The sequence below is a fragment of the Hippichthys cyanospilos genome, chromosome 8, assembly GCF_059441005.1.
Source record: "Hippichthys cyanospilos isolate Australia breed blue-spotted pipefish chromosome 8, RoL_Hcya_1.0, whole genome shotgun sequence".
NCBI lineage: Eukaryota > Metazoa > Chordata > Actinopteri > Syngnathiformes > Syngnathidae > Hippichthys > Hippichthys cyanospilos.
This window is the reverse complement of record NC_142376.1, coordinates 8,743,894-8,767,676: the sequence shown is the minus strand read 5'-3', so window position 1 is coordinate 8,767,676 and position 23,783 is coordinate 8,743,894. Positions and strand designations below refer to the sequence as shown.

The 23,783-nt window shown below is 37.4% G+C and overlaps 1 protein-coding gene across 1 annotated transcript; it reads left to right on the top strand.

Moving 5' to 3' along the window:
• The first annotated feature begins 9,385 nt into the window (after positions 1-9,385).
• On the top strand, positions 9,386-21,661 carry LOC148420058 (uncharacterized). Its single transcript, XM_088421970.1, has 3 exons — positions 9,386-10,061; positions 21,459-21,528; positions 21,651-21,661. Exons 1-3 carry the CDS (start codon positions 9,771-9,773, stop codon positions 21,659-21,661), a joined length of 372 nt encoding a protein of 123 aa, XP_088278096.1. The 5' UTR covers positions 9,386-9,770.
• Positions 21,662-23,783: the final 2,122 nt, after the last annotated feature.

Below are 23,783 nucleotides of genomic sequence, written 5' to 3'. Positions count from 1 at the left end.
TGGCTTACCATCTCAAAGAAAAACATCCCACTGGGGTTCTTTGAGAGGACTTCAAGAAAAAAATGACTGCAAAACTGAGTCAGATTTGATACTGTAGTTGTTTTCATCAGTTTTTTATGACAGGAAAATAATCATATTGGAAAATCATAACCATCTTGATTCTTAAATTTGCATTAAATGGTAGCAATTACTATTATCTAACATTGTTTTTGTTTGTGTTAGTGTTTTTGTTTGGTTTTGTTTTTATTGTTTTTAATCATTTAATATGTCTGTTGCAACTTTTGTACAAACAAGTTGCTAAAATGCAATCAATTGTGATTGATTATGGCTCATTTTCCGATTAATTACCGGTAGTTAAAATTAGAATAATTGACAGCCGGTATACAGCTTCTCCTGAATTTGCCTGATGAATTTGGCTCCCATTTTCCTCTGCATTTGCAGGTGCCTCCTCAAATTATTTGTGCAATGCAAAAACTTAAAATGAGAAGAGCAGACAACATTTTGTGGAGCTCAATCAATATACAGTAAATATCCATCAAGAAGTGAAGTAAAATGGTGGGAATTAAGGATCCACATACAGAGAAGTTTCACGTTCACTTGAAACGCTCACCATTTGTCTTTGACCTAAACTACACGTTGCATTTAATAATCCACTTTCCACACAGTCAAACCTCAAAACTGGATGCTTCTAATTTGTCATCCCAAGCCTGGCACTAAGCTGACCAACCACAGGGTGCATCTGGTACATCACTGGGGGTGGGCAGTGGTTAGCAGAGTTGGGAGTGGGAAATGCGCGGTTACTGGGAGGAGGATGACACCAAAGGCTTTTAATAAGCACTTGTGTATCTGTTTGCATGTGGTAGTAGTTTGTGTGGATGAGTCATGCTTAGCCAAGACAGATGGAGTTGACAGAATTCATCGGCCGTGTCAATGACTACTAGCAAGTGTAACAGCAGCATGGATGAACAATAATTGTAATTTCATTATCGTTAACAAAACTAGGTCTAAAAATAAATTGAGCATCAGATTAGCAGATGAATTGGATCAATGATATACAGTCATAGCTAATGAGTTATTTTTGAGTCATGTTTTTTAATATATAACTTTATGCTTTCTATATGTAGTTTAGCTCATCTTTTTGTGCTTGACTTTGAGGTATGGAAAGCAAAGGTCAATTGTTGTCATTGTTGACTATTGTTATTGACAAAATCTGGCATCTGTTGTGGGTAAGTGGACTGGTTCAGGGATTAAAGGAATATGTAAAAACTAAACTTAAAAAAAAAACAAGCCCCCATCACACCTTTGATAAGGTTAGAATGTTATTGAAAGAAGGAGCTTGCTTGCCACAGAAGTTTAAAAGTTTAGCTTACCACATCAATACAAAGCACCCAGTTGCGACTACAGCCTCAGCTAACAAGAACAAGTAAGATGCTAGAGCAAAGCTATTTGCCAAACTAAACATGGGAGCACAATACATTTAAACAAATTCTGCGACTGACAAGGTGGACAATGTTTTTTTTTTAGTGTTATATCTTAATAATTTGGCACAACGAAAACCATTCCACATGATGGTTGAAACTAAAGTTTGCACTCAGCACTTGGAACTAGTCTCAAATGCAACAAAAGGGAAATGCTTACAACTGCATCTGCTAAAGAAAACGAATGAGTGAAGCCATTTTTTTTTTGTTTTATTTTGCCTGTGTGAATCACAGCACATAAATTCATATACAACCACCATCCTGTTACTTTTACCCTAAAGACTAGCAGCCATTTTTTAAAGCATTCACCTAGCATAAGTTCTACAATAAACTTGTAGATGGAATATTCCATTTATCATTTCAGTCATGAATGAATATCCACTGCAAACCGCATAATCTGTCAACCTGTCTCTGATCCATAAACACACACAACCTGTGCCGCAAAATATAGTACCTTTTACGTATTCTAGGTAATCTAGTCGACTTTTGGTAACCAAATTAGCAGTTGCATAGTGAGGCAATTCCCACCTGGTCCACCACAACACCCACAAAAAACATACAAACGCGCTTAACTAGAATGAACTTGCGCTCAAACAAAAAAATGAAGATGCACCAGTTTTTAGTCAGAATATACGGGTACCGGTTTACCAAAATAGGGCCCTCATCCTCAGCTAGCTTGTCTTGTTTCTCCATTGCTGAAATAGTGCTCGAATGAATCAGACTGAAATTGTTTTTAATGGCACGAGCACAAGTGTGGTGATTAGAAATACATATTTGACACAACTGCCAGCAATACATTAGGAAGAAAATAGAGTTCAAATTATGTGTGACTAATTAGCAATGAATGACAAAACCACAAAAAACGCCAGATGTGGCTTCGAGCTTCATTGCAGCGGACTGGATTGGAAGGGTTGTGTTTGTGCTGTTCTTTTTTTTTTTTTTTTTAAATATGTATGTATATTCATAGTTCCAGAAATGGGCACATCTGTAGAATACTCCAGTCCAAGATTTACCAGCAGCCAGGCCACCCGCCCGTCATACTCCGTCCATATTTATTTCAATCTTAACCAAAACTGTCTTCTTCAGTCCATCTCACAGATTGTTTTTTTAACCACGCTTTCATGAATGCATTATTATATTTTAACCGCGCTTCCAAAATATGGGAAATGTCATTGCGGTCTGTGGAAATATATGCAAAGTCGTTCAAACTGGACTCCTGTTCCACTGACAACTGACGGAAATACGCACAGCAATGCTCCGTGTGTGACTTGGTGCACCTGTATTTGTAGGTTGTGATTCCGCCCAAGGGGCAAGTGTGTGGTTATTTCGCTAATTGTTTCCTGAACAAGCCCACCCAATAGAAACAGTGGCCCATAGAGTGTCATGTTGACCTAAGATTACCTTATTTAATCCTCCACTTTCTAAAAAGAGAAGTTACAGCTGCAAGCACCACTACGGTGACCACACTCAGCCCTAGTAATTTAGTATTATTAATACGGTACTTTATTTCAAATGAAAGACAGTTTGAGGGAAATACCCTTGTAACATTCCATGATTTTGATGGAAAGATTTAGATGATTTTGGTCGGCCGTCATTAGCGTTAAAACTTAACCAAAGACGTACTTTGGTTATGACTTGAGCTAATACAGACGTTTGAAGTTTGAAAAAGTGGATCTTAGTTTTATTAAGCTTTGCGTTTGACTGGTGACCAGTCAAGGCTGTCTTCTGTCTCACAGTAAATTGTAGTTTTCAAGATAGGCCTTTAAAGGGTCTCGAGCTTGTCTCGGTAGCAAAAGCATTTTTAGTCGTTCTTGTCGTGGTCTTGGGCAGGGCGTACTTCAGATTTTTGATTGTGACTGGTCAAGGCATTGAGGTCAACATCTTGGTCTTGTCTCTGTCTTGACCTTTAAAAGTCTTGCTTTATCTCTGTGTCCTCATCTTAATGTCTCAGACTCAGGTGTTGTGGTCTTGGCTACGGTATGTTCTTTCAGGATAGTCTTGGGCTCATTTGACCCCAGTAAACTGAAAGTGGCTAAAATGTATGCAAACAGCTCTGTAGCATTACATTTTGTTATCAAGTTGGAACTTGCAACTCCTCTCTAAAATTGTGTATGAAGTATGAATACTTGGTGCTTGTTGATACTCAAACCAAAAATAATCAGTTATTATCACATTGATGGTGCAGAATATCCCTTTAATGGGGTAACTTACCATATGTCACATTCAATCTGTCACGTTCCGTCTGGGGTTTTCGGGTTTTTGGATTTAGTTTAAGTAGTTTCTGGTTCATTTCGTCTGATTCATTCGTGTTGTTTTCCCTGCGTCTGCCTTTTTCTCAGTCTCGTTAGTTTTCGTGTGCCCCTGCTCCTCTCGTGTTAGCCAATCCGGTTCCCCTGCCTCCTGTCCCCGTCCAGCTGTAGTGTGTTTTCAGTAATTAGTCTTCGTGTATTTAAACCACCGTCCCTCTGTTGCTTTTGTCGGATTATTGTTTACAATCGTAAATAAAATTTATGAAACTTCAATCTTTGTGAAGGCCATTTTTTTCCCTTCTCTTTAGTGTTCCTAGTGCACCGAGCAAAATCCATAAAGGCGTGAGTCTGGTGTTGAGGCATATGACTGGCAAAGAGCCCTGTCCTCAAATCCATCAAACACTTCTGGGATGAGCTACAACAGGGATTGTGGGCTTGAGCCACACCAGATGTAAAAATGGACACAATTCCCACAGACATACAGGCAAGCATCAATTTTCTTCTTTATTATTTCCTATAGTTAGCTGTCAGATGAACAACTTCCACTATCTGTCAATCAGAAGCCCGGTTTTAGGATTTACTTCATTTTTTTTTTTTTGCATTTCTGAATGCAGCCCGTGTTATAAATCAACAGGCAACTTGTGCTTGAACTCCTTCCATTTGTACTGCCTGATTCACAGTGATACGACCCTCGTTTTTGGGGCACTCTGAACAATCATAGCCACGTTCGAACAACCCAAATTCATGAATGTTAGTCGTTCAAGCTGTATAATCAGGCATTTGTAATGCATTTTTGCACCACCGCCTAATTTGGGTATGAATCGCGCATGTGCATTGGGCAATTGCCGTATTTTGTTGTTTCTCATCCCCCCATACAGAGCACTGTTGGCTCCTAAGCGCCGAAATGACCAAACAAATTGGAAACTTATGGCACAGATCAGTTCGTGCTTCAGAAATTGCCCCCACCACCTGAACGCATGGCGCCAATAGCGAAACGACGAGCAACATTGGCGATTGAGTTTATTGAACAAGGATTATGGGTGTGATTCTGAACTGTCGTGTTGCTAGTCTTACGACTGGTAAGATATAAGGACATACCAGTATATGGTAGTAAATATGCTTGTGAGTAAATTTGTATATTTAAAAAAAAGTTTCAAAATTCCGGACAAAATCAGACAGCCGTTTGCTCGTTTTCACAAAAATACTTAAGGATGTTTATTGACTCATTTCAGTTCATGCAACTTTCCTCTTTTACTAAATGCACCTTGTGACTGCTGCTGTGCTTTAATATATAACTATAATAACACAGCAGCGAAGGAAAGGTTATAATTTGGATATTTAAAAGCCACATCAGCTTGATACTGCGGTAAGAGAGCAAAAGCTGGAACATTATTTAAGGTTTCATAAAAGGTGCCCTGTGTTCCACAAGTCCTTGAATCCTTCGGCACATATGGTTTCGCTAATGTGAATTAAAGCCCAAATATAACATACATGGATGTGGAATAGATGGCGCATTTGCTGATCATATTATAGCAATTTTATAGTTGAATTAGTTAAAGGTCAAACAGAGGTAAACAGCTTTATAATATCAGTCAATATACAAATTGTGCATGCAGTTTCACATAAACTACAGTGAACCACAAAGTGGCACAATGAAAAATGCAAAGAATATTTCCAGAATTTGTCTATTTAATACTGATATTGAGTATTATCGGCAATTGTAAGACATTTCACGTTTTGAAAATACGTGAAGCAAAAATCCATCAGGAATGCTTGAATCCAGTTTATGACTGACCTATTCTAGCCTTATTTATAATAGACAGTATGTCGACTCAGACCTGGTCACGTCATCGTTGCGCCTATCTTCTAGCAATGCTTTCTATGGAATGACTGTGAAGACGGTTCGAAAGATAGGGCAGGGCACGGTTACTGATAGTCCTGAAGGTACAGATCAGTGTTATCAATGTATTGGACGTGGCACCAGACAGGTAGCCATTGTAGGTGTTGCAGGACTGGAGTATTTTGATGGGACACGGTCAATGTCCAGGCATGCAGAGTAACAAAGCCTGACGTGATGGCAAGACAATCTGGCGGAACCTGGTAAAAACAGAGTAGACTTATATGCTGGGCAGGTAATTGGCTGCACCTGGTGGTGATTGGACTGATTGGAAGGACTGTACTTAAACAGGAGGGCGAATGAGATTGCTGAACAGGCAGGCTGTGAAATAAAATCTAAAGTTTCTGACAGTGTCAAGATGAATGAATCTCATGGTGAGTTTAAACTTCCCTATGATGAGATTTAAAGTCATCATGACGGGTTACCCTAAAAAGCCAACTGAATAATGGTTAAACGCTCATGGCAGTAAATAATTATGAAATGACACCAGAAAAAATATAAGCTCATCCAGTCATGGTCATGTCCATATCAAGACAAAGCCGTCAAGACAAAAGTTAACAACGAGAATGGCCAAAATCAAGGAAAAACGGAGACGGAAAGTTTATTTGTTGAGCAAAGGGGCACACCTACCTTGAATGCACAGATAAAGTTGCAATGCTCAAGAAATCAGATATAATAACTCAACTAGACATGCTGATTATTATGCAAATGACCAAGAACATACTCACGTTGTAAATAAAAACATTAATATTTTGAACTGTTATTAATAAATATTAAGAAGATTTTGGATTAATGGATCGCTTTTTTGTATTGTACTGTGATCTAGCAAATTCTGACATACATGCCCTGGTACGAAAATCAAAATTCAGCGATTTTTACGCTGATCGAAGAGGCGGCGTAATTGAAAATAGAGCACTACGTTACTGGTGTCTGTTACCATCAATGAGTGTTTTTCACGAGCGCATCCAATACGGAGCTGTTAAATCCTTAGCTGTAAAAGGAAGTCTAAAAATATTCTGTCTATCCTCAGTTCATGTCGCTAGCGCTTATGTTGTCTTTTGGTCGTGTCACTCTAGATGCAGGACAGCTGTTGGGCCTTTTCAGACGGTTTGCGAGGTTTAGCTCTCCCCTGCTTCTGTTCAAGATGAGGGCCTGGAGGCTACTCTGTTGTCTGGGTGGTCTTCTTAAATGGTCTCGACGGTCCTTCCCTAGTCATAATATCTTAATTGATACTCAGGGCACCTCATCTTTGATTGACTGGCAAGTTGCATTTTAAAATATCCACCAATAAGGTTGTAGAGGCCGAAATTGACACGTTACCATGACTTTCTCTATAAACTCACACTAAATAGCACAAATTGATGATTTTTCATGAGAATCTATTTTTCATGATTATTTATCATTGTTTATTATTACTGCAAAAATCCCACTACGTTCATACTTTCACGTGAAATCTGTAGTCAATGTGCGGCAATCCCATTGGACGCTTTGGCTAATATTAACAATGCTGTTGTTCATTAAACGCAATGATCGACATACTATGATTTAGTTAAACAGATCATTCAGTTCTAACCCTGAAATACCTCAAATTAAATAAGTAGTAAGTGGAAAAATAGGTATAGAGTGTTATGGTTGAGTTCCCACTTAATTGCAAAAATTACCTGCATAAAAATGACATACAAAAAAATATGTTTCCTCTCAGTCAGGAGGAGAATGATGAAATTAATATCTTGAAGGATAGCAGAACTATCGGTGCTTCAAAATAGTAACTGTTAGCTGTAAAAAAAAAAAAAAAAAAAACTTTAATTTTCAGTTGTTGTAAAAGCCATAACTCTGTTGTAATGCTTTTGTTCATTTTTTGTTGAAATTAAAGCCCATGTTTTGGAGGTTTCAGCATTTTTCTGTCTTATCAAACAGAGGTCAAATATTTTAAGCTGTCTTTAAACAAAGGTCAAAGTATTGTGACCTTAATACTGACAAAAAGAAAACTGGAAAGAGAAGCAACAAAATATTAACAAGTAATCTACCCAATATCAATCGCAGATGTTATGAGAGCAGATGTCAAATCAAAATTGAAATGATTCCATGATTGCAACAAATGCACCTTCAATTTTGAGTATCATCTTCAAAGAGTTCATCGTTTGGAGGATCACAAAGCCAGCTGCCCATATTGAGCCGCATTGTAATTATAAGGGTTTGAAGCACATGTCGTCATCATGCCAAGTGATTTTGGACCGGCGAGCTTCCGTCATAAGCCTTTGCAGGCGCATGGGATTCTAAGATGTGGCCGACACTGAAGGGACATCCCATGAGCCATCTAAAATTACAGTGTAAAGATGAGATTTTTATTAGCTATTTATACTGTGAATCCTTCTGCATGGCCAGGGGCCATATTCAAAGTTGGCAGGGGATTTCTTGAGGCGCACCTTCATATGGATGACTGCTACTAAATATTAGATTTTCTAAACTGCAGCTCGCTTGCCAGAATAGCATTCCAAAAGACCGTACGTGGCACTTGTTGATGGGGGGGTGGGGGGTGGGGTCACTGGAGACTGGGGTCACAGTGACAGTTGGAGATGGGCTCACTACTGGTAACACACTGCATGGTAACTTGGTTTCTCTTATGATTGTAAAACACACTTGCATGCTCACCTCACACACATGCACACACACACACACACACACACACGCACACACATGGTTACAAAGTGGTGCAAACATAGTCCAGTCTAGCCGCCAGTGTTTTTAATAGGCTTGGAGATGAGGACTTCAAAGGCCACGGGATATGACAAAAACGTTTTGTTTATTTTTAAACCATGGGTAAAACAACAGAAGCAAACTAAAGGTTTGGGTTGTCTTTTCTGCTCTGTACAATTTCAGGGCTAACATCAAATAGCAGCTTTACTAGCTCTTTTTATCTACTGATATGCACCTATGAGCACATCATTTGAATTGTGTGTTGGTCGAAGGAAACCTTGAGGCCAGTCTCTCTCGCTCTCTCTCTCTCTCATCCATCCATCCATTTTCTAGAGCCACTTATCCCCTAATATATATATATATATATATATATATATATATATATATATATATATATATATATATATATATATATATATATATATATATAAAAACTGTGTGTGTGCATGTGTTTTCTTTATTTTTCACCTAATACTCTTCAAATTGACGTAACTACACCAAATGACCACAACACCAAATGACCACAATTTATATGTCATTGGAGATCATTTTTAAAGCACAACATTTTGTTAAGTTAAATATATAGAGCTATTTTTATCTTTTTTTTGGGGGGGGGGGGCACAATAATGTAATTTCCATTCACTGCACTGTCACGACAGTGCTTTTTTAACTATATATATATATATATATATATATATATATATATATATATATATATATATATATATATATGGCCCACCCCGAGATTACCCTACCCCAGGCATAACTTTAATTTTAAATTCTAATTAAAACTGTTAAAATTAGAACGAATGGAGTGTTAACCATCATCACACTCCTCTAGCAGAGAAGCCGGACGATTTGGCATGTTGTTTTGATTCGATGACAGCAGTACAGTCAGCAGACCATCGCCACAGCAGTTGCCGGTTTCGCGTCCCCTAAAAATACCCCTCACCAAGTGCGCACATCAAAGGGGGCTACAGCGTTGCCACGAATCCCGCCCCGGCTTTTAACCTAAAGCCAGCCACGGAGGAGGAGCAATGCGGTGTGTGCAAAATGGGCCGCGGCATCTGAGGGAGAGAGAGGAGAGAGACGCTGCTTCGGGTTTCAGTGAGGCGCGCCGACGGCAGACCTGCGGCACACACTTAGAAGAGGAGCAAGCGATTTACGCCAGGAGAGCGCAACTGAGATGACAACCGCTCCATCTGCATGCCTCAACATCACCAGGAACATCTCGGACCCATGGCAAGCCGCAAAATGTACTTCTTTTCACCTTTGATATAGTTGCTCACCTGAGGTCATCTGGCAAACTTTTTAGAACGTTAAGGAGCAACAGGTTGACGACTTGTGACAAAGCCGGCGAGAAATTTCATCCGGTTCTCTTCATTCTGATGAGTTGACTGATTTTTTTTTGGTTTTCAAGTGGATAAAATCATTCATTTTAAGCCCATAATGGAAATGGAGCAGAAGTGGACAGTCGCTGGGAAAACGAGCCAAAAAGTACAGAAGAACGCTTCCGAAAAGCTCAAGTGCAGGGACAATTGGAGACATTTTTCTTCCCTGACGGTTTGTTTTGCATTCTCTCTGATAAGTGTTGGAATATGCATTGGAGTTTTTTTGAGGACGACGGCGTTGCAGTCTAGGATAGTAAGTCTCGAGCAGCAGCACCTCTCTGCCTGGATGTTGTCTCTGGAGCAGGTGGAACCCGTTATTTTGGAAAGACTGGACCAAATCCTGGACAAGGTGGGTGCTTTTCAGTGTCCAGTAAAACCCAATTTAATTTAGAGGTCAAAGACAAAAAAAAATCACTTTTCTCTCGAATGAAAAAAAAACCAGACAGTTCCTGGAGGGAAAAAAAAATGGTGGCAATTTGATCTTCATTTATCTAACTTCACAATGACTTTTAATTGCCATCATTTTTTTTCAGACTTCAATTCTTTTTCTTTTACTTTGGAAGGATTAGTTGCTTTGCGATATATTGTCTTTCTCATTTTGTGACACTATTAGTAATTCATGCAAGGCGCCAAAAAAAAAAATCTTTTTTTAAGGTTTTTTTAATGATGTTTTTGGATGGTGGACCAAAACACACTTTACGCACCCTAATATTTAGCCCCCTAGAAATAGTGATATATTAAATGCATGTTTGCTAAGAACATAATACAATGTTCAAATCCCCGCTCAGCAAGTTGTCCAAATGAAAATTTGAGTGCTTTAATAGTAGTTAGTAGCTACAAGGTGCTCTTCACATCTGTTGCTCCTAAAAGCGCCCTCTGCTACCCTTTTATTGACCACTTCCACAGCTACACTAACAAGCTTTTCAAGTGATTGAAGTCTCCTAACGGCCTGTTTTCTCTACCTCTGTTTTCTTTGGCCAAGCCTTTATCATCCCCCACTTCACCCCCGCTGCTTTCTCACAAACAGGCATTCGCTCTTACTAGGTGAGCAAAATGCCCGGTGCCTACTATTTCCTTTAGGCCCCCCCTAAAAAATAAATTTACAAAATGTAATTTCACACATAGTTTTCTTATCTTCCTATAGTATATTTAAAACCCCCTGAAAAAAATGAATTAATCATTTTTATTGATTCAACAAAGTTGGTGGTTGCTGGTAAATCAGATGGCCTCTGGTGTGACTCAGTTTTCAACTTTGTCATTTCATTAAAATCCATCCAGCCCCCATTTTTTTAGCACCACAGTGTTCCCTTGCTAAATCGTGGTTTGGTTACTGCGGCTTTTTCTATTGCAGGTTCACTTCACTAGTTTTCTTGCTTTTTTTCTCCTTTTAAGTCAGCCTAGTCAAAACAGCAATTTCACATATTAAAATAAAAGCAACTTCTACTACAGGGATTTTCATTTGTGACTACTTCGTATTTATTGCCAGTTTCCCTTTGTATTTTTACTTTTTTTTAGTTGCAATATTGTTTTTATCTACCTTTTTTTAACAAAAGAAACTAAAAACAGCAACCCAGCCTATTCATTTGGATTCACTGTTATGTCAATTTTGTCTCAACAAGACAACAATGTTGGTTGCATTTCACCCAAATGCGAGACATCATTGGAATTGCCAGGATGCACTCTATTGTAGTGCTTCTTAATTATTTTTTTCAACCAACTCTCACCAAATGTTAACTTTGCCTTTCAAATGGGTTCATACAGGTTACAGCTTATTCAGAATCTGAAAAAAAGCTTGAAATGTATTAAAGTACCTGAAAAAAGAAAAAAATCAATCCTCAATCAAACTAGAAATATTTTTGACCAACTGAACCTTTTGACAGTGAATAAAAAAAGAATAAAGAATAATAAATGTAAATCGATCTGGAATATTAACACCAATAACTTAAATATATTAACCTGAAGAAAAAGATATAAAGAATTGTGCTGCCTTTATTTGTACCGATAATCATTAATGTGATATAGAAAAAATGTGGACAAGAATTTAAAAGGTTTCAAACCTCCACGCAAATTTTGAGTTCCACAGCACCACCTACTGCCATAATGTGCAATTACACTACATAGAACAAACGTAAAAACCGTTATCAAATGCAAACACTAGGCAAATTCCTTTACTCCACTTATTTGGTTGGAATCTGAAGCGGACTACAGATTCTTCTGCTTTGTGTGTTTTCTATTGCCACTGTTTTTTTTTTGCAATCTATAAGTGACGATCACTGCTCTCATTGGCCAGAAATGACGAGGACAGGACATAGATCATAAACCTGGAAATGTAGAAAATCATTCAATTCCTATGCGCACTGAAGGCATCTCCAAAAAGTGGGTTTCAGGCCAGTTGTTTCATCTGCTCAAGGATTTTTTTATGTGACACCTGCATAAAAAACATATCATGGTCTTTTTAACCCTTGTGTAGTATTTTGACCATTTTCTTCCACATCATCCTCACAGTAGTGTAGCCAATGGATGGCACACTCTTGGTAGTGTCACTTGGACCTGTTGTCACCATTTGGGTGAAATTTCAGCTCCCTAGTGTCTTTTTTCAATGCTTGAATCAAATGCTCATGGTGTAAAGATCAAAGGATTGGACAAAATACCGCACGGCATTAAAGTTGACCAAATAATGCAGGACATAGTAGGGTAGCTTAAATGAGTCAAAATCTAATGTCCACTTTGGCCGGTATGCAGGGCTTGTTTTTTAAAACAAAAATATTTATTTATTTTGCATAGGAATTTTGTGACTCATTGGCCTTGAGGAGCAATTTTCCAATTTTGTGCAGCATTTTTTTTTCGTATAATCTCGGGGACCTAAAGCAACACTTTTTATCGAACAACATGACATTACAATGTTTAAGGTTAATGCATGGATTATCTTTTTTCTATCTAAGCTTGAAACTTCCAAGTGAATTTGAACGCACCATACTTCTCTTCATCACGTGAGCTTTTATGAATCATAAAGTCCAATATTTACTCCGCAAACAGCTTGACGAAACCACTTATTTCGAGGCATGATTTGTTGTTTTTTTTATGACTGAAGGACTTCATCATCGGAGATGTTACTTGTGAGTTACGCAATTACGCCCACAATAAAGACAAACCAAAATTTGAATTTTACACGGGGCACATAGTGATGAGAATCTCCATCTGCAGAGTTGCCTAAGGCAATGCAACAGGCCTTTTTTGTTTATCTCCCTGCATATACATAGTCATTATTAATGGGGCACAACCAGATGTAGCCTTTCATTGTTACTTTAACCCAAACAGACGATTTTTTTTTTTTTTTAACGTTTGCCTCTGGTGTGTTTTCAACAAAGCTCAATTGTCCAAAACGTTGTACGCAGTACAGAGGAACTCAATTTGAGCGCAGTCAATTGCGTGACCTTCAACCTTCCATTTGCTTTCATTTTGAAAGAATTTTTCTGTCTTACAGCTTATTCCGCAATCCGTGTATCCACTTCAGCTGCAAATATATTCTATCTCAATAAGTAACATAATTACTTGCAGTTATGTAACGACGGTGAAGTTACGCCTGCCTCACTTCGGTTATTGAAAGCGTGCTCTGTATAATGAATGACTGCATCGGTTGTAAACGGTGATTACAACTCAAAGTGAGGTAGTGCGTAAGGAAGATTCCATCTTGGAAAGATGGCTGTTTGGGCCAGAGGACTGGACTTGGACCAGTGTTCAACTTCAATTGCCAGATGCAGGTCAAGTTGTTTTGCCAGACTTTGCAGCACACAGCTGTTGTTCCATAGCCTGATGCAACCCAAGATTTGTACGGGAATAAAAAAATCCGCCCGAGTCAAACCTGTGATGTGTTTTCACAAAATTGGGTTCATATCTCTGAAAATTGAGCGATTAATATATTCTAATTACACCTCCTTAAAATGATATCTATTATATGGATTTTGCTCAAAAATTGGCGGTTAGATGACTTAGAATGTTGCTAAGTTCTCTTTCAATCTTTCAATTGTGCTTATTGTCTACTAATTCCTTAATTTTGTCACCTTTGAACACAATTTGATCCTTTAGCCTGCTTGAAAATGAAAGTCGAGACTTTAAGGAGGTTGTTTTTGTAGAAATCCCAAAATGGACATATTTGGCAAAAAATAAAGGCAAAAACTCAAAAGTATACATTTTTTAAATTTATTTGTTTCTAAAGATTGATTACAGAAAGATAAACAAGGATTCAAATTCAAACCCTAGAAGACTGGGTCGTATCTGCGCCACGCAATGTCAGTAAATACTTTCTAGTCTATTCTATTTCTAATCATGATTTATGTACAGCACTTTTTTCTTACAGCTGTGTCGTTTTTTTTTTAAGTGGTCTATGAATAAAGCTAAGTTGAAAGTCGTAAATTGGGGTCACCAACCTTTGTGAAACTGAGAGCCACTTAGCTACCAGTTTGATACTCACTTCCGAAATTACAAATTTGCTCAAATTACCTTTAACGCAATAATGAATGGTGGACGTATTTTCATGTATTGTTTGTCATGATAATTGGAAAACCGATAAATCATCATGTGAAAATCTTATTTCGATGAATGTCTGCCAGTTTTGCCGTTGTCAAATGATCACGTCTACAACGTTATTAGAAAATGATAACATCCCACGCATTGTAAGCCAAAGTCTAACTAACTACTTAAGGACCAGTACATCGAAGCTGCGATTGGCTCATAAATTTATAAATCCTTTTAGATTCTGTTACTTGGATCGTTACTCGGATACAGTTTTTTTTTTGCATTGGTTCCTTGACGTATCAATTACTATTTATCACCTTTGTCATACAGGACATTTCAAGCTGTATCAAGTTGCTATGCAGCTGCTATGGTCATGTATTAGTCATCTTTTAGGGTTTTAGTTTATAATAGAGGTTTTGAGCATGGGCCTAGCTAGAATTAAAGTCAAAGCTGTCTTACTAGTTCCAAGTCTAGATTTGAGTCTCTTTCCGCGCCATGTTTCAGCAGTCTTCCTTGTCAATGTTCCGAGTTTAGTTTCCGAGTCTAATTTGATGAGTCGTGGTAATGTTAAACTGTTATGTATGAAGACTTTTTTTTTCATTTCCATGTCCTGTTGGCTTCTGAGTCTGAATCCTCCTTCTCAAGTGACAGTTCTAAAGCTATAAATATCATTCACAGTGACTTTAAGGAATTTCAGCGGGTATTGTGGGATCTGGTTTAACTGTCAATGTGGTTGCTACCTGGCAAGCCAATTTACACCACGTGCGTGATTGATTCATGCATTGAGTCATACTGGCTTATTTATTGTCATTTTTTTATGGTGACTGTTGAGTATCATGCTATCACTTCACACAAGCTCCTTTAATTATATTCCTTATTGGCTATTAGTGCATTTTATGTCCTATTTATGAAGCTCTTGTTAATCATGTATGTGATTACAAGTACAAATGAAGGGTCTTAAGTTTAATAAATCAGATGTTGATGGCCTGTTTTCATTTTTTTTTAAATACCGTATTTTCCGCACTATAAGGTGCACCTAAAATCCTATTTTTTTTAAAGTTGATGGTGCGCCTTATAATCAGGTGCGCCTTATATATGGATCAATATTGAGATGGATTGGGATTCGTAGATGGGGAATGAACTGATAAAGTAAGCCTGTTTCTTTTGTGTGTTTACAGTTGAACAAGTTGGTCAAATTAACATTGAATTATTATGCTATTGAGAGTTTAGAGTTATTATTGTTATTACTTTGAGTATTATTATATTGTGATTGAAAAAGTTTTAAAATATGTCATTAATTTGGGGTGCGCCTTATAATCCGGTGCGCCTTATATATGGAAAAAGTTTAAAATATGTCATTAATTGAGGGTGCGCCTTATAGTGCGGAAAATACGGTACCCAAAAAAGCTTTGCACTGGTTAAGGGGTACTTGGCTGAAAACATATTTCACAGGCTGTACATCACTGAAAAAAAGGTTGAGAACCACTGGTTTAATATGTAACAAGTAGTTTGTGTTTGGTCTACAGAAGCTTGCTAATATGCCATTTTTTCTGCCACATCTTGACTTGACAGTATATGACCATCCTGCGTGTAAAATCTTTTAGATTCTGAGAATATCTTTAAAAAAGACCATATTATTGGGGAGCTAAATGCAGACGAAAAAAAAAATCAGCAATAGATAGGACAGGAGGGTTCTCTGCACCTGATTAGAAGGATCCATACTTATGAAGTTTTGCAAAACTTGCAGATGCGATAATCATATAAAGAGTTCTTTGTATCGGATTTACGTCTAGGCCATTTGAAGACCTTCAAAGGAATTCAGTTCTGGTAAAGCCATTCTTTTTTTCAGTTGTATATAGTGTGTACTGTTTCTCGGTCCATTGCCGTTCTTAAGGCTTGAATGGTGAAATTCCTTCTTAGTTTGTCTTTCCAGCAGGCATCTGGAGGATAGGGGCCAAAATTGACTGCTCTTTGAAGTCCCTCCAGGGTTATAAATACTTTTTTTATGGATAGATAAATGATTTTAACTTTACTAATGCAGGATATCTTACCACTTGGAGGCAGGTATTTTGTATTTTTTAAAAACTAATTACGTCCAGCCACCGAAGTATTTGCACTTCCTCACTATCGCCGCCGAAAAACACCCTGAACTCCTGACCTTCTCCTGACTCCGCCGCTATCCTGCCCCAAACATGGCCCCTATTACATTTACAATCATGCAAGAAGTACTCTCTGCATGCATGGCAAAAGGCTGTTTGCACATAGTGAGTGCAGATGCTGACTGGGAGCGCCACGCCACATTTGAGGTGAAGAAAAGTGGAAAATTCTGTTTCCAACTGCACTGATTTAACCACACAGCTCCCCGCGGAACTGTCACCCTCTATATCGAGAAGTCTGTATGTATGCATGTATGTATGACAACTCCGTTTTACATAGACCTCAGAAACACAAATAAGTGTGTGTGTGCGCCTGTTTCAGTAGACATGACATACCAATCAGAAAGCCTATTGCAAACAGCACACTCAAGCAAAAGCGCTGCGACTACGTGCCTCTGCACTTCATCAGGACACAGTTAACATAAAAACCAACACAAATACATCGGGACATGCAAAATACACTGCATAATAGGGGTCACTACTTTCACCACACAATGACTTAAGAGCCTGAGACTAAGCAGGCATGCTGACAGTTGGCGTTATTAAAAAGATTTATAGAGCTGCAAGGATAAGGAAAAGTTGAAATGACATGATTGCTAGCATGATAAAACTTATGTCAAAAAACGCTGGATGAAAGCATTAAATGCTGACTGCTAAATGAGAATTCTGAAAAGGTTTGAATGTTTCCTCGTTTGATGAGGAAGAGAGGCGTTTTTTGTAAACAATATTAAAAACATGCTAAACTTTAGAGAAGCTTTAACGTACAATGAGTTTTCATCCAATTATGAATGAACATTTACTATACTTTTGCAGACGATTAGGCACATCAAATTTGGCTCATTAAAACATTTTCATGCAAACAGTGCAACAGATTATGAGAGAATATTATCATTGTAAAGCATTGTATGATAAATTACACTCAGTGACTCAGTGAATGTCATAGATGTGGTATTTGTTTTACTTCAGATTTTGTAGGGAGGGAAGCAACTGTATTGGAAACACACACACAGCTCATTTTGTGTTTTCTGCCTAATGGTATCTGTGTACAGTGCGCCTGTACCCATGCAAATATCAATACAGTGGTCCCTTGTTCAATTGCAAGTGTTACGTCCTAAAAATAACCCACGATAGGCGAAATCCGCAAAGTAGCCATCTTTATTTTATTTTTTTTTGCAATTATTATTGATGATTTAAGGCTATAAAACCTATAAATACAATTTATACACTTTTCTCAGACGGGAATGAATATTTTCGCTCATTTGTATCTCATTTAAACACTTCCAAAGTTCAAACCTTGGTAGATTGGACACATAAGAAATGAATTATAATAATAGTAAGTAATAGTGACTCACGTGTATTTCACAGATTTTCAAGCTTAACCAAACCTCAACCATTTTGACCATGATTCAACATTGAATAAACATCGTTTACTATTTGGGAATACACAGACGCCGTTTAAAAAAAAAAAGAAGCAAAATTGCACGAAAAAAAAAAAAAAATCCATGGAACTAATTGTATTGTGTGCATATTTGATAGATTTAGCATTCATGTCAGTTTCTATTCCTTACTACGTTATTTGTATTTATTTAATAGTCATTGTTTCATTGTTTTTTGGTTTAATTTGTGTTAACTGTTTTCACTGTTTGTTATTGCAATGTCAATATTTTGTCCTTACGAATAAGATAAAATGAAGTATTACATTGCTCTCTTGATTGACAGTTTAACAGCTGTAAACAAGTCAATTCACTCACTATTACCACCTTTTTAAATGATTGACTCAGTCCCGGCAGCTGTTGCAGTGTGGCTGACATTTGCAGTCACCTTGCACCTTGCAGTCCCAGGTTGCAGTTTTGTAAAAACACCACCAGAAATGCACAGATTGCGAACGTTCTGATCCATGCGTTAAGCTAGCCGCAGTACATTTCTCACAATTCTTTGACATGCAAGTAGAAATTTGCTGTATGACGAAAACATGGACGCGTGCTAGCGCCTATATCAAACTACAAGGCCCAGTGTTGAATTTTGAGAAAGTTAAGGATTTTCAGCCACGTTGTCTGAAAATTACAATACCAGAGAATTTTATTTTGAGTTATATCAAATGAGATGAGAATAACTTCCTTTCAATGTTAATTTTTGCCTTTTCATCACCATCTTTGTATTGAGCAGACTAAGATGTAGTTGTGCCATAGAGGGTTCAGTCTGAATGTAGGTCAACTCCTCGTACCCACCATCATGTTATCTGTCTCCCACTGACCGCAAACTCGTAGAGACTGACTCAAAAGTGTCCGTGTTGGTTGGAACAGAGTACAGTGAAGCCTTGTTTATCTTGGGGAATATGTTCCAATCCCACCAGTTATAGACTTTAAATACATTTAAATGAATAAAAACAAACAAAAGTAACACTCAAACATATTAAGACACAACTTTTAAAGTGTTACTCAGTTGTATTATGAGGGTCAAGAATTCACTCTCAGTTTCTATCTGACACAGTTCTCCAAATCAGAGCAAACTGTGCTTGTTTGAAGCGATGAAACTGTCACTTCCAATTGAAGTTAACTGTAAAAAGCAGAATTAAACTTTGTATGCTTTCACACCAAAAATTTCAACCAAACAATAAATAGTGTTGACTCGACTTATAAGTTTAATTAGTGCTTTGACCAAGCTTGAAAATAAGATTAGACATGCTCTTATATCAAGTGAAATCTCAAGTCTTTAATAAGTCACCAAAAAATGGTATCACTGATGAAATTCTACCAAAAAAGCTTTGTTGGGGTCCTTATCTACCTCTTCATAAATCATAATGCTGATTGTATTGATATTTTTCATTATACAGTGGCATAAATCTAAATTCAGATGTGCCTCTTGAATGCACTATAAAATCCCATTCGAATCATCCGTTTTCTAGAGCCGCTTAACCTCACAAGGGTCACGGGCTTGCTGGCGCCTATCCATGCTGGATTTGGGCAGTAAGTGGGGGACACCCTGAACTTATTGCCAGCCAACTGAAGGGCACAGAGAGATCACAAAGAGAACCCACGAAGGCTAGGGGAGAATATGCAAACTCTACACAGGAACGCCGGAGCGAAGTGGATTTGAACTGGGGTCCCTGAACTGTGAGGCCAACATGCTAAGCGCTGCCCTACCGAGCTGCCCCTTATTAAAATCAATTGCTTAAAAATGTGAGATAACTACACCTTCTATTTTTACTCATCTAATAGATAATTCAACAGTCAATTTCATAAAATTGAATATCAAACAAGTTCCCACACTTTTTTTAAAATGTTTTATAAGAGGTAAGGAGAGCTCACGTTTTTGCAGTAAAAATCTTGTGTTGTCATCATAGTGCATACCTCAGCTGATGTTTTTTTTTTTTTTATAAACATCTGCAATCCCCTTTAACATTCCACTACCTTCAACAACATTTGAACCCGCACAGTGAGTTTTCATTTGCATGAATGTGATTTTAAAGGTATCAGCGGCCTTTGCTGAATTCATCTTGTTTATCTACATAGCAGCCACGCGTATTTTGGTTTGAGTCAGACAGAAGCCTTTCAAAGTCTCGGGATTTTGTGTCTCTTTTCGCGTTATGACACGTCGACCAAACTGCGGTGCCACAGACTGAGATAACAGTCGCGGATGTTCTCTGTAGACAGCGCCCAGGGGACGCGGAGTGCTAGGAATGACAGCTCCTCCATAGCATCCCCTCTAGCACCTGTCGCCAGCTTCTAAACAGTTCATGCTGGCATTCCTCTGCTAGTAAGCGCTGCCAGTAAGACTGACCGCTATGCTTTGGAGTACTTGCGTGGTTTTGTATTCTGCTCAGGGTCAAATCAAAGGCGGACATTTGCGGATCTAATGAGGTCAACTCTCGGATTCGCTGAAAGGACGAAGAGGAGTTTTTTGTTTTTTTTAATTAAGTAGTTTGCAATATTTTGTGCATCTAAGATACGATAAATAAATAATCAAATAATGTGATGAAATGTTAATTTGTTATGTTGCGTGTACAATGAATACTTTTAACCCTCACCAGGCAGATGTTGCAAATTACCAACAATGATATGAAGCCCCTATCTATTCCACCTTAGAATTTTATATAATTTAATATTAAATAAATCATATAAAATGTTAAATCTTAAAATATTAATTATATTAGATTAATATTTTATGAGATTGTTTCAGAAGTAAAAAAATTCAAATACAACAGTTAAACTTGAATAGCTAAACATCACATGACCAACAGGTGAGTCATGATTGGTCATTACCCGAGCCAGGTGATGTCATTTTCAGTTGACAGCAACTGAAAAAATGTGTTTTTAAAGTATTGCTTACACATGCAAAATAATTTAGATATCAAATTAATTATAGACAGATGTTATGTTATGCACAAGCTATAAAAAAAATTTTTTGCAAAAGCTAAAAAAAGTAGATCATTATTTATTTTGTTATGAATACAGTAATAATAAATAAATAATAATAATAAATCAATATAACTTTTTCACAGAATTTTTTGAAATAACGTAAACCTTTGAATAAATGTTTGTTGGGTTTGTTTATTCCATTAAACAAAATTGTAAAATAAATAAATAAATAAATAAATCTTAACCCCTTGTCAAATCATGGGCTTGCTGTTGCCTACCCCAACTGCCTTTGGACCCTGAACTAATTATCAGCCAATCACAGGGCACAAAGACGAACGACCGTTCACACCCACAACTAGATCCAAAGGCACTTTGGAGTGTCTAAAATACCTATAATGCATGATTTTGAGAATGTGGGAAGAAACTGGAGTTACTCAATATTCTTGCAAACAAGCTGGAAATAAAACCAACAATTTTAGAAAATCGGTCTTCTGTAGATGCTGAAAAAAAAAATCACCTATAATTTTCTCCATCCAGAAAAGCTTTGCCCTGATTAGGGTTAGTACCTGTCTGAAAAAAAAACTCTTTTATAGGGGATACATCATAGGAAAAAGTCTCAATCACCATTTTAAAAATGAATTTTCTCAGTTGCTATATTTTCTGTGGCTATGGATATGGATTTTTTCATTTTTTTTCTTTTTTTCCCCCCAAATTCAGAAACTTGCAGCACGACTACCAAAGACGCGAGAAGTGAGGGAGGCTCCTTACAGCTGCATGTGTCCCCCAGGTATGTCTCCCATTCTTTGCCATTTACTGAAAAAAATGTCACAGAACAAATCTAAATTTTGTTAACGTAATTTAATTGTAAACGTAATCATATTCACTATATTTGTATGATTTTTCTCCCAGTTCCATCTTGAGACGATCATAGTATCAGGCCACCAGTTGCTCGAGTACCGGGGTGGCCAAGTCCGATCCTCGAGAACCACAATCCAGCCTGTTTTCGATGTTTCCCTTCGACCCACACACCTGCCTGAAATCAGGGTCGTTATCAGAATTCCGTGAAGCAGGCCGATGAGCTCATTATTTGAATCAGGTGTTTCGGTTGTAGGGAAAGATCAAAAAATGGCTGGATTGTGGCTCTCGAGGACAAGACTTGCCCCCCCCTGCTCTAGTACAATCAAACCAACAGGCCACACACCACACAATGGTCTTTTTTTTTTTTTTAACAAGAGATAGGTCTGAATAACATAAATGAAAAGACCAGATAGACTCCACTTATGGACATTTCTTTCCACCCAATTTGCATCCATTGTTACAGAAATTGCAGGGAGTGAGAAACGTTCTACTCAAAAACACCTGTTTTAGCCAGGTGGTAGTCATTCAGCAATTGGCTACAAAAGTGTGCGTGTGCCTGTGTATGTATGTGTATGGTTGCACACACATCAGCAGATGTAATTTGTCATTAACGTTCACAGAAATACCTGTTTACAACCAATCAATATTGATCTATAATAGAGGTGTCAAACTCATTTTACCTCATGGGCCACATGGAGAAAAATCTATTCTCATGTGGATGGGACTGGTAAAATCATGGTATATAACATAATTACCATTGGTGTCAATTATATGTATATTTTTGCTATGCATGCCTGGTCCTAATTCCCAGCAAGTAGTGGCCGGCGGTAAACTGTAAAAATATTGTTGTAAGAAAATCTATATACAATTTAAAATAACTTCCTGTTAGGTCTTCTTTATATAAATAAAAAACTACATACATGCATAAAATGAAAAACAAATATCAAGTTGATGGAAAATGCCCACATCAACATGGCCAACTTTTTTTTCAAGGATTACAGTGAAGTGCAAAGGAAACTAAAGAGAATAAAACTGTGCGGGCTGGTCTTAAATCCCAGCAAACAGCACCGGTAATCTGTAAATATATTGTTTTAAAAACATGTATATATAACATGGATAAGATCATCTGTGTGTTGTATGTAAAAGTAAAATTGTTCATTTATTGGTTAAGGGCAGCAGATTCATGGTTTCCATCCGATTAGTATTATTTTTTTTTTTTAGTATTTCACAAAATCACCCTCCAGGCCAGATTAAACCTCCTCCAGAGTGCGGACAGTAATTTTAACACCCCAAATCTATAGTCTGCTTCAGTTAGTTTTCCAATTAACTGAATTTTGAAATCTTCTTAAAAACATGCACTGCAGTCAAAACAGACTCAATCAGAAATTCTATAACTTGTTTTGTTGCCATGGATCAATGTGTTTAATTATTCTGTATTCTGTAAATGATCACCAAAAAAAAAAAAAAATCACTCTATTTTAATAGAATGACAACTCAACAGAATGACATTTCATCTCCAGTCATTTCTCACTCCTGCGTTTTTGAAAAGCTTTGACATGTGTGTGCAAATGTATGAGTCCCACAGCGCTGTGGGAACAGCAGGAGGTGCCCGTCACAACACATTAGTGCTAATTGGTCTTGTCAATAGGATGTGAGTGTTCCAACATGGTGCTAAGTGTCTGTGGGTCGGCCCATTAATGTAGTGATCAGTTTGGAGCTTCAGAAGAGTCTCCACTTGCTGCAGGTGTAGTCAGGCCAACCAGATGGTCGCACCCTTTTACAGCTTCTTGTGACTGCGTGACTCCCCGGAGAAACAATAGCTAGCGTGGGAGTCTGCTAAGGGGGGAAAAAAGGTTGGGGTCGTCTTGATAGTTTTACCAATCATATATATATATATATATATATATATATATATATATATATATATATATATATACAAACATACATAGTTCATCAATTATGAAATTGAAATTGATCATCAAATGATTTGATTATTGCAGTTTGATCATTTAGATTTATTACATTTTTAATACATTTTTAATTAAAATTGTCTAAATCCTCTCCATTTCAGATTCTTAGCAGTGTATATTTTCAGATATATTTAGTCCTCTGTGAAGATCAATGTTTTTGTATCGGACCAAAATTAAACCTTTGCGTACACAATGGAAAGGAAAAAAATTAAAA

Bases quoted from the DNA above. Each gene is read 5' to 3' on its own strand.
- LOC148420058 (XM_088421970.1), top strand. From the start codon at position 9,771: ATGGAAATGGAGCAGAAGTGGACAGTCGCTGGGAAAACGAGCCAAAAA. The intron at 10,062-21,458 runs GTGGGTGCTTTT...CCCCAAATTCAG, and splicing joins TGGACCAAATCCTGGACAAG to AAACTTGCAGCACGACTACC.